At 36.9% G+C, this 16504-nt stretch overlaps 1 protein-coding gene across 1 annotated transcript; it reads right to left on the bottom strand.

Moving 5' to 3' along the window:
* Window positions 1–623: 623 nt before the first annotated feature.
* LOC113920569 (cytochrome b5-like) lies at window positions 624–1028 on the bottom strand. Its single transcript, XM_027590801.2, has one exon. The coding sequence runs from the start codon at window positions 1026–1028 to the stop codon at window positions 624–626; it is 405 nt and encodes a 134-aa protein (XP_027446602.1).
* Between the last annotated feature and the right edge of the window lie 15476 nt (window positions 1029–16504).

Below are 16504 nucleotides of genomic sequence, written 5' to 3'. Positions count from 1 at the left end.
AATACCATATGATTTCAGTTATATGTGGGATTTAAGAAACAAAACAAACAAACTGGGAAAAAAAGAGACAAACCAGAAAACAGACTCTTAACTATAGGGAACAAACTGATGGTTACCAGAGGGGAGGTGGGAGTGGGGGTGAAAGGGTGAAGGGGCTTAAAGATATACACTTATCACAATGAGCACTGAGTAATGTATAGGATTGTTGAATCACTCTATTGTACACCTGGAACTAACATACCCCTGTATGTTAACTCTACCGGAATTTTTTAAAAATAAAAATTAAAATAAAAAACATTTGTATATTTGCTTTTATATTTGTGTATCTTTTTTTTATTTTAAAAGCTAGATATATTTTTTAAAAGATCATGCCTACAATAAGTAAATTATGTAGTGATGGAACATCAAAAAAAGTTGGTGAACAAAAGGCACAATTCAAAGAGTTCAGGAGTAGAAAGAACAGAAGAGTTCTTTTTGGTTTGGTTCAAAGTAGGAGAAAAGGGAAATAGATGTATTAAAATTATTTTTCAGGTGAAGGTTTCTGTCAGTTGAAGCAGTTAACACTGGCTTCTTTCTCCCTGGTCCAAGGCAGTCTTTTCTTCCCTCCACTTCCTAGCATGTGTTTAATCTTCTGCTGTATAGAGGTGATACATCAGAGCCACCAGCAATCCTGAGATGGCTGGGATCACCCAGTTGGTCCACCAGCTGGAATTAGAATCAACAGTAGCAATGAGAGTTTCCAAAGGCTTGGTTAACTTTGCTCTGTCATGCGGATGAAGTTCCCCAATGATGTACGTTTTGGACAATTCTCTAGCATCTGTAGAGTGTCCCACATCCTCAAAACTTTCAGTAGCATCCCCTCCAGCTTGTTCCGTTAACACTTCTTCCCCACCAGGATGCTCCTCCAAGAACTTGGTCAAATCGTACACCTTGTGGTGCAGAATCAACCTGGTGCTCTTGCTGTGGTTGTGCTTCTGAATCTCTTCCAGGGTGTAGTACTTGACAGTCTGGTCCCAGTGCTTGGCCATTTAGGAACGCGGCGAGTCTCAGGCTGTGCAGACACCAGCCGAGCTGGGAGAAGCGGAGCACGCATCTCAGCTAGCTGGGCCCCGGACATTCCCGGGGCCCCGGCCCAGCGCTCTATTTGTATATCTTTTAAAGTTATTTTTTTTTTTTACCTTAGAACACTTCATCTTTCAATATTTCAGCATGTATTTCCTATGGACAATGACATTTTCTTCATATCTATAACACTATTGTAACAATAATTAGAAATAATTCCTTAATATATTTTATAGGTGGTTCATTGTCTAATTTTTTCATGTGTCTCCAAAACGCCTTTTATAGATTTGTTTTCCAAATCAGGATCCATTCAATGTGGCTCATTGTATTTCATTTTATGTTTATAATCCCTCTAATCCCTTTCATCTGGAACATTACCCACACATTTCCTTTCATGACTTTTTGTACAATGTCTCACATTCTGGAATTGCCTGATTATTTTCTCTTTGTGTCATTTAATTTGTCTTTCTCCACTATATTTTTTATAGAGAAATTTGGGTGGGAATGGTTAAGTAGATTCAGATAATTTATTTTTTTTTGGTAAAAATGTTTTATAGTTCATGCTTTGTTCTTCGTATTGCATCATCAGAAGTCTTGTAATGTGAGGCTGTTTCCCTACGAATGTTGCAAGGTTTGATGACTTGGTTAGGTGACTTCCAGCTCTCCCCATTGTAAAGATACAGTATTTTCCTATGTTACTAGCAAGAAATGTGCGGGCTAATGCTTGGAACTAAGCACATATCTGTTTCTTAACAACCTGACTCCTAATGGTTTTAACATCCATTGATGTCCCTTACTTGAATCCATTATATCATTGCAGTTGCAAACTGGTGATATTTCCAGTTTTTTCATTCCTTCTACTATGTGTGCTGAGATTCTTCTGTAAATAAGAGCTTTTCCTCATCAACTGTGGGCGAATGCTATTAATCCTTAAAAAAAAACATGGTAAATGTTTATTCCTTTTAGTTAGTTACTACTTTTCAGAGTAATAAGTTGATGTAAGACTCTATCCAAAATTATCAAAAGAGTTAAAAATTTTTTCTTTCTTTCTTCCTTCCTTCCTCCCTTCCTTCCTTCCTTTCTCCCTCCCTCCCACCTTTTTCTTCTTTCTTTCTTTTTCTTTCTTTCTTTCTTTCTTTCTTTCTTTCTTTCTTTCTTTCTTTCTTTCTTTCTTTCTTTCTTTCTCTCTCTCTCTCTCTCTCTCTCTCTCTCTCTCTCTCTCTCTCTGACACTAAGGAGTCATAAGTTATCATTTACATTCATTATTCTTTCTGATGAAAATAATAACCTATGACTCCCCAATGATCAAAATTTGGTCAGTGGAAGTTTCTTCAAGTGTCCTATTATCATGTTCCCACTAATATGTTAGCACCTCTTTATTTTCTAGCAAAAGATATCCCAGGATCATTTATATCTTGCCTCTGACCTCTTTCTCCAAGGTCTTGGATACTTTCTGAGGGAAATGATATTTAGAAACTGAAGCCTGGACACTCGGGTGTGCTTATTTCTGGGGTCCTTTCAGTGAATAAACAGGAACTATATTTTATAAAAGGTTTGATTTGAAGATGAGCTGAGAATACCTATGTAGGTTCAGAGCATAGTAGACAATAACTTGTGATATAGTAGGTGTCAGTATCATTTTCCAGATGAAAAATAAAGGCTCAGAGAAGGTAACTTTCTTTAGCTTACATAGTGCATAAGTAACCAAGCTGGATTTTGAACTTGTCTGTAATTCCAACACTGTCTATAAAGGAGAATTCTATCATGTTTATGTCCATCCAGAGTCCTTATATGCTTTGGAATTTTCCATATTATGTTTCTCATTTCCCCAAGTTAGGAGACAGGTTTTACTTTTTCAGTCTCCCTTTCAGCCAGGGTGAAGTTACTGCCAATTAGATGCATGCACTAAGACTTTAATTTGATGAACAGTGTGAATCTTTAGGGACTAACCAGAATCCATTTTGATAAAGTGGTCAAGGAGGCATCTTCAAGGGAAGAGCTTCTGTCATCCAGTGTCCAGTATCCAGGGTATAAACAATGTGATCTCCCAGTGGCAGAAAGAGTGGGATCTTTGCTAGAGTAAACCTTTAACATAGCTTGACCATCATTCCTAATTGTATTCTTTAAGCCTGAGTGTTGCCCTCCTGGAGTTTCAGTGAGTTTTAATAAATTCCATTTCTGCTTAAACGAGCTACAGTGAGTTCTGCTGTTTACAACTGAAAACCTTGCCTGATACACTATGCCACTTTCCCAAACCATGTACCATGGCTGGTGAAGATTGTCAACAGGTGTGTCATGAGTCTGTATTGTTTCTGAACCAGTTTACATCTCATGATCCAACTGCCCATACCCTAGGTGGGTTGTTGTCCTCATTCTGAGCCCTAGAACCTTACCATCATACTCAAACTTAGATCTGACCCTTGACCTTCCTTTAATAAAACCAAGGAGAGTGAGAGAAGAAGGACAAAGATACAAGGAAGGAAGGATGCCAGACACTATCAGGAAGTCATCATTGCCCACAGCAAAGACAGAGGCAGTCTAAAATGACATTGAGCCCAAATGAAAATGTTCCCATTTGAGCACTGCTGACCACTTATTGCTACATACACCATTTCTTAATATTCCCAACTATTCTGTGAGGTGGGTTTTAAATAACCATTTTATGGGTAAAAAAATATAGAGTTCAGAGAGAATAAGAGACATACTGAAGGATAAATTAGTCATTTATTTTAAATGTAGAGGTTGCATGATGTGATTTGTTGTTGTGCAAATACCTTGGCAGCAATGAAGATAATGGAGATCATCCAGTTAGAAGGCTGTTGCAAAGCTCCAGGGAAGAAGATAGAAGATACCAACTCTATTAAGCTCCCAGCCTGTAATTCTTCTCTTCTGGATTCAAATGCACTTTTATAGAACCAAGGGTTTCTGCTACACTGGCCCTCCGTTTTCAGACCATTAGTTACCATCGGTATTAGGCATATCCCTATCAGACTGTGCTGTAATGGTATCCAACTAATGTTTCAGTGGGTGACTTCACAACTTCTTGTGTTGGCGATAGGATCACATGCTTATCTCAGCCAATGGTTGTATAGCAGGGCCAATCTTCATTCATTCAAGAAATACCTATTAATGCCTACAATGTACCACGTGTAGGAAAAGGGTGATAAAAAAACAAGAACAGTCCCTGCCCTCGGAGACAGACAGACAGACACAGACACACACACACACACACACACACACACACACACACACAGAAAAGAAATTATAATGTACTGCAATTTTTCCCTGATAATAAAAATCATGTTAGACATAAATTCCTAAGTCCCATTATAAACTCACTGAATCTGAATCTCTAGAGGAGATTTTTAAGAGCCTGAGTGCTTAATAAATGCCCCAGTGAGTCTCATCACCATGGAAGTTTATGTGCATTAGGTGAAGTGCAAGGTGCTGTGAGAGCTCCTGGAAGGAGCATTCGACAGCTCACTCTTTCTTTCCTTCCTTCCTTCCTTCCTTCCTTCCTTCCTTCCTTCCTTCCTTCCTTTCTTTTTATTGAAGTATAATTAACATAGAATGTTATAATGGTTTCAGGTGTGCAACATATTGATTCAATAATTCTGTACATTACTCATTGCTCACCATGATAAGTGTAGTCACTATCTGTCACCATTCAACATTATTACAATATTATTGACTATATGCCTCATGCTGTACTTTTTTTTTTTTTGAAGAGGAGAGAGTGAGAGAGAGGCAGGGGATGGGCAGAGAGAAAATCATGGAGCTTGATCTCACAACCCAGAGATCATCATGACCTGAGCTGAAATCAAGAGTTAGTTGCCTAACTGACTGAGCCACCCAGGTGCCCTCCATGTTTACTTTTCATCATTGTGACTTATTTATTTTATAATGGAAATTTGTACCTCTTAATACCCTTTATCTATTTCTCATCTCCTCACCCACCACTATTTTGTTCTCTGTATTTAAGAGTCTGTCTTTGGTTTGTTTGTTTGTTTGTTCATTTGTTTTGTTCTTTAGATTCTACATATAAGTGAAATTATATGGTATTTGTCTTTTTCTGACTTATTTCACTTAGCCTAATACACTTTAGTCCATCCATGTTGTCTCAAATGGTAAGATCTCATTCTTTTTTATGGTTAAACAATATTCCCTTGTTTATATATACATCTTCTTTAGCCATTTATCGATTGATGGATACTTGGGTTGCTTTTATATCTTGGCTATTGTAAATAATGCTGTTATATACATAGAGGTGCATTTATCCCTTTGAATTAGTGTTTTTGTATTCTTCGGGTAAATATCCAGTAATGGGATTACTGGATTGTATGGTAGTTCTATTTTTAATTTTTTGAAGAACGTTTATCTGTTTTCCACAGTGGCTGCGCCAATTTATATTCCCACCAATAGTGCATCAGAGTTCCTTTTTCTCCACATCCTCACCGACATTTATTTCTTGCATTTGACAGTTCTAGATCACAGTGGGTTTTTTGGAGAAAGTGACAGCTAATCTGAGACCTGGAGGTGAATAAGTATTTGTGATTCAGGTGAAGAGGTAGGGGAGAGGGTGAAAAGGTTTTTTGAGCCTGTTTCTCTCTTCCAGCCATACCCCAAAGGTCAGAGATTCAACCTGGACAGACTGGGGCTCCCTTTATGGCAAACGAGTGGATACTAAGGTGCAATGGAAAGGGGCAGTGTTCTTATTATCCCAAGTACACTTTTGGTTAAAACTAATAAGTTTCTGGAGCACCTGGGTGGCTCAGTCAGTTAAGCATTTGCCTTTGGCTCTTGTCATGATCTCAGGGTCCTAAGATTGAGCCCTGCATTGGGCTCCTAGCTCAGCGGGGAATCCATTTCTCCCTCTCTCTCTGCCCCTACCCACCACTAGTGCTCTCTTTCTCTCTCTCTCAAATAAATAAACAAAATCTTTAAAATTTTTTTTTAAAAAACCACAAATGAAAATCCATGAAGATCCACATGGATTGGAAGGGAGGTAATAATCACTTAATAGTCATGCTGGAATTAGGAGGGGGGCTCCTGCTTTTGCTTGGAGATACAGATACTTCCCAAAGGAAACTCTTCCCTCCTGGACTGTGGACTTGAATTGGGACTGCATCTTTTTCACTGTTTTATTCCTGGTGACTTGAAGCTCAATAAATATTAGTTGGATTCACAAGTGAATTATAAAGTCAATTGAATATTTGCATTTCTGTATGAAATATTTTGTTGGGCATAGCTTCAGTCTGTTTTCCTGAACTTCTCTCCACCAGGTATGTTCATCATATACTCTGACACCAAGCATTCTCTCTCATGATATCTTTGTGAGCTGAGAAAGCAGTACAGTGTGTGCCCTGATACAAGTGTGACACTGTTCTTAAACTACGAATGTTGGAAAAAACCTCCATGGATATCTAGATGCTACCTTCACTTACTGTGAGTAAGTGAAAGAGACAGAAGTTCCCACACAACCCAGGGCTAATAATTCTGGATAACCTGTTTGCATTTTTGTGTACACCAGAAATCTGTGATTTATTCGGGTCCAAACTAAAATCTTTAAAACCCTAAGTCCAGAAAATATTTGGTGTCCCACCCACCCATATATAAATAAAAATAAAAGTAATACCACAATATAAAATAAGTGCCAGGAAGTCCAACAAATTTCTGATTTCTTTATCATGATAACCACTTTAATGCTTTTTATTGTGGTAAAATATACATCACAAAAATTCATCCTTTTGACTATTTTTAAGTGCACAGTTCTGCGACATTAAGTATACTCGTTGTCCGACCATCAACATCATCCATCTCGAGAACTTTTCATCTTCTCCAACAACACTTTGTCCCCATTAAACACAAACTCCCTGTTTTTCCTTTCCCACAGCCTTTGGCAACCACCACTTCACTTTCTATCTGTCTGACTTCACTACTCTAGGTAGTTCATATCTTCATATAAGTAGAATCATACAATATATGTCCTTCTGTTGGCTGGTTTATTTCACTTAGCATAGTATCTTCAAGGCTCATCCATGTCATTGAATGTGAAAGGAAGAATTTCCCTCCCTTTTAAGGCATAATAGTAGTATATATATCACATTTTCTTTGTCCATTCATCCCTTGGTAGACATTTGGGTTGTTTTCAGCTCTAGGTATTATGAATGATGCTGCTATGAACATCGGTGTATAAATATCTGTTCAAGTACCTGCTTTCAATACTTTTGGGTACATACCCAGGGGTAGAATTGCTGGATACTATGATAATTCTATGTTCAATTTTTTGAGGAACCACCATACCATTTTCCATAGTGGCTACACCATTTTACATTCCCATAAGTAATGTGTGTTCAAGTTTCTCTAAATTGTTATTAATACTTGCTATTTTCTATCTTTTTATAATAGTCATCCTAATGGATGTGAAGTGGTATCTCATTGAGTGTGGGTTTTTATAGACTATTTTTTTTAGAGTGGTTTTAAATTCAAAGCAAAAATGAGCAAAAAGCACAGAAGGTTCCCATACATCTCCTGCTCCCACACATGCATAGCCTCCCCCACTATTAACATCCCTCACTAGAGGGTACATTTATTATAATTGATGAACCTACACCAGCACATCAGTATCACCCAAAGTCCATAGTTTACCTCAGGTTTCACTCTTGGAATTTATATTATTTAGGTTTTGACAAGTGTATAATCTCATGTATTCACCATTATGGTACCATATAGAATCATTTCAGTGCCCTAAAAGTCCTCTGTGAAATACCTCTCCATCTATTTAGTTATTTTTTTATTTCATTCATTGGAGTTTTATAATTTTCCTCACACAAATCTTGTACATTTTTTGTTAGATTTATATGTAAGTATTTCATTTTGGAGTGCTGATGTAAATGGTATTGTGTTTTTAATTTCAAATTCCACTTGTTCATTACCGATTATAAAAAAGTTATTGACTTCTGTATATTAGCTTTGTAATCTGCAACTTTGCTATAATTACTTATTAGTTCCAGAAGGTTTTTTTGTTGACTCTTTCAGATTTTCTACATAATCATGTTATCTATGAACAAAGACAGTTTTATTTCTTCTTTCCAATTCTGTATGCCTTTTATTTCCTTTTCTTGTTTTATTGCATTAGCAAGAACTTCCAGTTTCATGTTGAAAAGAAGTGGTGAGAGGGGACATCCTTGCCTCATACCTGATCTTAGTGGGAAAGCTCAAGTTTCCTGCCATCAAGAATTATGTTAACTGTAGGTTTTTCATAGATATTCTTTATCAAGTTGATGAAGTTCCATTTTATATAGTTTACTGAGACTTTTTAAAATGAATGGGTGTTGGATTTTGTCAAATGTTTTTCTGCACCTATTGAGATGATCATAAGATTTTTCTTCTTTAGCCTGTTGGTATGATGGATTGATTGTTAGCTGCTTTTTGAATGTTTAATTAGCCTTGCATACCTAGAATAAATCCCACCTGGTTGTGGTATAAGATTCTGGATTTGGTTTGCTAACATTTTTGAGGATTTTTGCATGTATGTTCGTGAGAGATGTAGGTTTGTAGTTTTCTTGTAATGGCTTTGTCTGGTTTTGGTATTAAGGTAATTCCAGCCTTATAGAATGATTTAGGAAGTGTTTCTTCTGCTTTTATCCTCTGAAAGAGATTGTATAGAACTGGTATAATTTATTCATTAAATGTTTGATAGTATTCACCAATGAACCCATCTGTGCTTGAGGATTTCTGTTAGAAGGCTGTCAATTATTGATTCGATTTCTTTAATAAAGACATGCCTATTCAGATTGTTTATTTCTTCTTGTGTGAGTTTTGGCAGATTGTGTCTTTCAAAGAATTGGTCCATTTCATTTAAGTTATCAAATTTGAGAATATAGAATTGTTCATAGTATTTTTCATTATCTTTTTATGTTCATTGGATCTGTAGTATCTCATTGTGGTTTGATATTCATTTCTCTAGTAATTAGTGATGTTAAGCATCTTTTCATGTGTCTATTGGCCTTTAATGCTTTTAAAAATATATCAAATACCTGAGTCTGGCCAAGAATTTTGCTCCTGCTATTGTGTGACCTAAGCACATATTTAGTGAGTTTTTTGAGGCCATCCAACATTGGTATAACTTCTAGGGAAGGGAGAGAAATAGATACATTACCATATGGGCAGGTACTTTACCTCCATAGTCCAAGTACTTACCATTTTACTATGATGATCAACCTATTGGATTTAAATACCTCTTTGAAGATAAATATTTAATAAGGTAAAAACAGTGCAAACATCATATTCATAATTCTGCTGTCACACTGAACAAAGACTTGGAAAATGCATCAGCTCAGTCCATCACCAGAGAGAATGTCTTCATTGGGGCTGGCAATGTATATATTCTGAGTCCATACAGTGGTTAAGAACAGTTCTTCCTATTAGCCTCAAGTAGTCTTTTCATCACACAAATACCAGAAACTCCATGTGCTTCTTCCTTTCAGGGGGTATTCAGTTTTAATCTGCACCTGTGGTCAAGTCAGCAAGTCCCCCTTTGCCCTAATCTCTCCTCTCTCCTCACTTCTTCTCCCTCTCTCTCACTCCCTCTCTCTTGCTGTGTCTCTTCCCCTAAGCCCACCCATCCCTACTGCATCATTGCTGTGGCTATTATTCTCAAAGCTAAAAGGGAATAGATAAAAAGCACCACCCTGCCACATTTAACTTAATTAATTAATTAATTAATTTTAGAGAGAGAGAGAGAACACAAGAGGGAGGGGGAGGGGCAGAAGGAGAGAGAAAGAGAATTTCAAGCAGACTCTGCACTGAGCATGGACCCTAACACAGGGCTTGATCCCATGGCCTGAGTGGAAACCAAGAGTTGAATGCTTAACCCCGACTGTGCCACCCAGGAGCCCCTGTAATACAGTTAGATTCTTTTGCCACAGTCTACATTCACCCTGACCTCTTAAATGATTTTAAAATTTGCATCCATTAATAGTTACCTATTAATTTTTTTTAAAAGTAAGCTCTATGCCCAGTGTGGAGCTCAGTGCAGGGCTTGAACTCATGACCCTATAATCAAGACCTGAGTTGAGATCAAGAGTCAGATGTTTAGCCAACTGTTGGCACCCACATACCTCTAACTTATTTTAAAATAACTGCTCAGAAGAGAAAAACGGAGAAAACTTTCTTGCCATATTGTTATTGTTGTTTTAAAAGATGTTATTTATTTATTTGACAGAGAGAGTCACAGTGAGAGAGGGAACACAAGCAGGGGGAGTGGGAGAGGGAAAGGCAGGCTTCCCGTGGAGCAGGGAGCCTGATCTGTGGCTCGATCCCAGGACCCTGGGATCATGACTTGAGCTGAAGGCAGACATTTAACGACTGAGCCACCCAGGTGCCCTTTCTTGCCATATTGATTCCGAGTTTCAGAGAACTATTTTTTCCCCCATGGAAGTATATTTAAATAACTAGAATTACGCAATAAAATATCCTCAGCCTGAATATATGCAAAGTTCAAGGAATATAATCTATGAAATGACTGCTTTTGCAAAAATTGCATTTAAAAGATGAGATTGAGGAAGACAGCTGAATTTTTTTTCTCCTCCCACTTTATCCACATATAGAAGAGCTTCAAGTGTTCCTAGATTCATGTGCAAAAAAGGACAATTTCTTTCCTGTTTATTCACAAGCCCTATACTCTGATAAGAGCTGCACCTCCTGTCGTTAATGTGTCTTTCATTTCCTTCAGAAGGCTCACCACCAAGGAGATGACTGTTTTCTAGCATGGCCTTATATTTGAAGTATGACTTTACCTAGGGTGATTCTGACTCAGCTCTAAGTCAATGAATATTTACCTTCCTTGAAACCATAATCTTTATTCAAAATCTTCCACTATCTATAATGATTTGTAAGCATCTACAAAAATATAAAAAATGATGGGAAGTTTACCCAAAAGCTGAACATACAGTTTAGCACAGAGGTTTCTGGAAACTGCTGGCTTTGGATGAGATGACAACAATGTTATTTTCTGTATTATGTGCAGGGTAACCCTGGTTTCAGAGGCAACTTAGGCCAATGGGAGAAAATCTATACAGGGGTCATAACACCTGTCTGAGTCCATACTCCATCCCTTGGCAGCTATGTGCTCTTGGTCATGTTACCTAATTTCTCTGAATCTTAGTTTCCTCAAATGTGAATTGAAGACAGCATGGGTTAAACGAAATTATTTACATTATAGTGATTATGTTTTAAGTTGCATAGTGCTGCATGAATGTGAAACAATGGTTGGGTTAATATATGTTCGTTTCCTCCACTTTTTCCTCACTTCCTGCTTCAGTGTAACTTATTAATTTGTAGATGATACTTCTGCAACAGTCTGAGAGTATGTCATTCCCTACCCTGTTATTTGCTCATTGGCTTGTTTTTCTATTTGATAATAACGAGGTTTGTATTAGTACAAATGCACTTACTTGCTCTCTTTTATAACACTGGCTCACATGTGTTAAATAAATAGCTGATGTTTATGTGTTAGACACAGGCTCATCAGGGGAGAGAGGCCTCAGGCATGTCTTTATTAGTGTTCTGTGTTAGCCTAGCTATGTTCTTGCCAGTACACCAGTCAAATCAGCTGTGTTATTAAGATGTTGAGGTTCACAAAAACATCATTTTTCTCTTTGATTGCATTTTCCTTGTACTGTGTAGACAATGACAATGGGAACAAGGAGTCAGATAATACTCATCATGTTTCTCCAACAGAAGCAGCCAAATGGAGCAGGCTTGTCTTGTAGCAGACAAGTCTACCAGCTTAGCAGAAAATAGCAGGGCACAATATGGCCTTTGTGCTCAAATTTAGTGTGCTCTGGGTCTGAACCTTTGAGAGAGCATACAATATTCTCAAGGCTGTTGAAAAGCCCCCACAAAGAGATGGCTTTTTTATATCTTCATGAATGGTTTGGTGTATACACCTTTCCTAAAAAACCAATGGAAATTCTCAGCCTCCTGGCTGAGAAAACCCTCCATCCAATCTGAGACAATCTCTTTGTTAAATATGACTAGAAAGTGGATTTTGAATCACTTTATCAAACATTTAGAAACCACATATGCAAGAACTTGACCAAATAGTTCAGTACCAATGCTGTGTAAAGTATGTGTGTGTGCGTGTGTGTGTGTGTGTCTGTGTCTGTGTGTCTGTCTGTGTGTGTGAATCATGACCTCTGGGGACTTACTTTGTATAAGAGGAGAAAAATCTTTTTCTCTTTTTCATACTTGTAGGGAAGGAGTCCTGCATTCAAATTTAATTATACTATAATAGAAACTGAAATTTCAATATTTCTTCTGGTTTTTTGGGCTGCTGAAGGCTACCGATGATCATTCTTTGTTAATTAGAGTTTCCTAATAGTTTTTGGAGATGCAAAAGGAGACTGAAAACATATTGGAGGTTGAATGAGTGTAGAGACAGTTAAATTCCTCTGTTCAAAATATATTGGAAAACTATGAGCTGGCAGCTGGAATATCTTGGTGGGAGAAATGGAAACCAGAAAAGAAGACAAGCTTTGAACTAGGAAATTCTAGCTAGTAAGGAATTACTTTGGCAGGAAAGGATGCTGACATTTTATGACAGTGATGTCTAATGTTAATTTTTAAATTATTGCTTGGAATATGCTATACTATTTCCCTTAAACTTAGTAAAAACCAGTTTACACACAAGTCTATACTAGTGGTTCACTAGAGAAATGAAAAACTCTGGGTCATACCAACAAAAGAAGTGGCTGTGGGGTTAAAGGAGGGAGAACAAGGGGTACAGAAGGTGAGTTTTAGATCAGAGATCCAAATTCCGTATGAGAAATTAGAATCAGAATTAATCAGGAAAAACATCAGGCACCCAAGTATCCTTAAAGATATGGGGGAGAAAGAGGGATTTTGAGTCACTTTATTTGAGTATTAAAGAAAAAATGACCGCTGAAGGTGAAGAACTTGGGGATACCCAGGTGATTACATCTGGTAGATGTTATGAATACTGTAATACATCTGTTCACAAACATTTTCCCCCTATACACTTTTGCCTCTGAAACAAAATATATGAGGTAAAAATCTGGTCATATCCAACCCTAGCAGGACCCTCTGATTTGTGATGTTGTACCCTAGGAAGAGCCAACATACTTCTGAGAGAGATTTCCAGATCCTCTGGCCTATTCTTCAAATATTTTCTGCTCAGAATCAGATTGTTTAAGGAATGCAATATTAAATGATGTGGTTGCTGTGGTATGTTTCTGCCAGTGGGTCATGTTTCATGTTCTGTAGCAATGGGGCCCACAGAGATAATACTTGAAAACATAGTGGGCATTGGAATAAGACAAGTTCTGCTTCCAAAGAATTCACAATATAGTGGGAGAGAAAGCTAAACCCATACTTAATCACAATAAAATGTGATGTTATAATAGAGATATATACTAAGTGCTCTGGGCATACAGAGAAGGTAGTTTTTTCCTTTGCTTGGGGAGGGCATGGGAAGGGAAACTGTAGGAAGCATTCATCCACAAGATGTTGTTTTAACTGTGATTTGAGAGTGTCTACTCAGAAGAAAAGGAGGAGAGGAGCATCCAAGGCTGAAGGAACAATATATATCAGTACTCAAGATGGGAAAGAGCTTGGTGTATTTAGAGGGTACATAGCCTTCATGTGGTTGCTCAGAGGGGAAAATGGTGGGAAAACAGGCAGTAATCATATCATAAAGGATTAATCATGACAGATTAAGAATTTGGACTTTATTATTTTTTTAAAGATTTTATTTATTTATTTGAGAGAGAGAGAATGAGAGATAGAGAGCACAAGACGGAAGAGGGTCAGAGGGAGAAGCAGACTCCCTACTGAGCAGGAAGCCCGATGTGGGACTCGATCCTGGGACTCCAGGATCATGACCTGAGCCGAAGGCAGTCACTTAACCAACTGAGCCACCCAGGTGCCCAAGAATTTGGACTTTAAAGAAAACTGCTTTTATTATGCCAAGATGTCCATAGAGGTTGGGGACCATAACCAGGGTCCTGTTTTGAAAAAGGAGAAAAGGGGGGCAGGTCTGCTGCCAGCCTATACATCCCTTCCAAACTTCACCTTGATTTTTTGCCTTCTCACAGCTTGTTGACCTGACTATAATTCTTCTCAACATCACCAATACCTACTAATTGATGTTTTAAGCTCTACATTTATCTTTATCCATAACATTTAACCAGATACCATCTGGGTAAAAATGTTACGTCAGGCAGAGACACATAAACAGAATGATTTGTTCTAGAACCTTCTACTCACTCTAAACTACATTCATTCTCACCATCATTTTTTAAAAACTTAATTTTTTTGGAGAAGTGTTAGATTTGCAGCAAAATTGAACTGAAGGTATATATATTTCCATGTACCCCCTGCCTTAAGACATACATTGCCTTCCTTTTTATCAACCTCCCTCATCAACAGGTATTCTGTTATAACTGATGAACTTACATTGACATATCACAATAACCCAAATTTCATAGTTTACCACAGGGCTCATTCTTAGTATTGTATGTTCTGTGTGTTTAGACAAATTTATAATTCATGTGTCCATCATTACAGTATCATACAGAGTATTTTCACTCCCTTAAAAAATCCTCTGTGTTCTGCCTAATCATTCCTCCCCACTTTCTCCAACCCCAGGCAACCTCTGATCTTTTTACTGTCTCTACAATTTTGCCCTTTCCAGGATGTCATATAGTTGAAATCACACAGTACATAACCTTCTCAGATTGACTTCTTGCACATAGTAATATGCATTTAAAGTTTCTCCATGCCTTTTATGGATTGGTAACTTATGTCTTTTTAGTGCTGAATAATATTCCATTGTTTAATGGTTCAACATCTGCAAATTAATGTAATATACCGCATGAATAGAATGAAAGATAAAAATCATATGATCATCTCAATAGATGCAGAAAAAGCACTGGGCAAAACTCAACATCCTTTCATGGTAAAAACTCTAAGCAAATGGATGTAGAAGGAAGTGCCTCAACATAACAAAGGCCATATATGATAGTTCCAGAGATAGCATCATACTCAATAATGAAAAACTGAGAGCTTTCCCTCTAAGATCAAGAATGAGACATGATTACCTACTCTCATTACTTTTATTCAACAGAAAGTCTTAGCCAGAACAATTAAGCAAGAAAAAGAAATAAAAAGCATCCAAATCAGAAAAAAAGGAAAACTGTCACTATTTGTAGATGACATGATACTATATATATAGAAAAACTCTAAAAGCTCCACTGAAAAACTGTTAGAACTAATAAATGAGTAACGTTGCAGGATATAAAATCAGTATATAAAAATCAGTTATGTTTCTATATGCTAACAACAAACTACTAGAAAGAGAAAGTGGAAAAACAATTACATTTACAATAGCATCAAAAAATTTAATAAAATGCTTCAGGATAAATTTAACCAAGGAGTTGAAAGATCTTTTCACTGAAAACTATAAAATATTGATAAAAGAACATGAAGAAGACACAAATAAATGAAAAGATATTTTCATTTATGGTGCCTATGGATTAGAAAAATTAATATTGTTCAAATTTCCATACTACCCAAAGCAATCTACAAATTCAGTGAAATCCCTATGGAAATTCCAATGGCATTTGTCATAGAAATTGAATAAACAATTCTAAAAATCACAAAAGATACTGAATAGCCAAAGCAATCTTGACAAAGAAGAACAAAGCTGGAGACATCACACTTCCTGATTTAAAACTATGTTACAAAGCTATAGTAATCAAAACAGTATGGTATTGGTATAAAAACAGACACATGGATCAATGGAACAGAATAGAAAGCTCAGAAATAAATCCATGCATATATGGTCAATTAATTTTTGAGAAAGAAAGCAAGAATATACAATGAAGAAAGGGTAATAATTTCAAAAAATAATTTTGGGAAAACCCAAATGAAACTGAACCCTTACCTTACACTATACACAAAAATCAACTCAAAATAGACTTGAACATTAGACCTGAAACCTTTTAACTCCCAGGAGAGAACAAGGGGATAAGATCCTTGACATTGGTTCTGGCTATGATTTTTTGGATTTGACACCAAAAGCACAGTCAATAAACGCAAAAATAAACAAGTGGGATGACATCAAAGTAAAAAGTTTCTGCACAGCAAATAAAACCAACAAAATTAAAAAACAAGCTATAGAAGGAAGAAAATATCTTTATATCATATATTTGATATGGGCTTAATACAAGATATGTAACTAACTCACACAACTCAATAGTAAAACAAACCATTCAATTAAACAGTAGACATTTTTCCAAGGAATACATTCAAATGGTCAAGGGACACACACAAAAAAAGAGCCAATATCTTTAATCATCAGAGAAATGCAAATCAAAGTCACAATGAGACATCAATTCACACCTGGTAGGATATCTAT

The sequence above is a fragment of the Zalophus californianus genome, chromosome 3 (assembly GCF_009762305.2).
Source record: "Zalophus californianus isolate mZalCal1 chromosome 3, mZalCal1.pri.v2, whole genome shotgun sequence".
NCBI lineage: Eukaryota > Metazoa > Chordata > Mammalia > Carnivora > Otariidae > Zalophus > Zalophus californianus.
This window is presented reverse-complemented; position numbering and strand designations above follow the sequence as displayed.

Bases quoted from the DNA above. Each gene is read 5' to 3' on its own strand.
- LOC113920569 (XM_027590801.2), bottom strand. From the start codon at position 1,028: ATGGCCAAGCACTGGGACCAGACTGTCAAGTACTACACCCTGGAAGAG.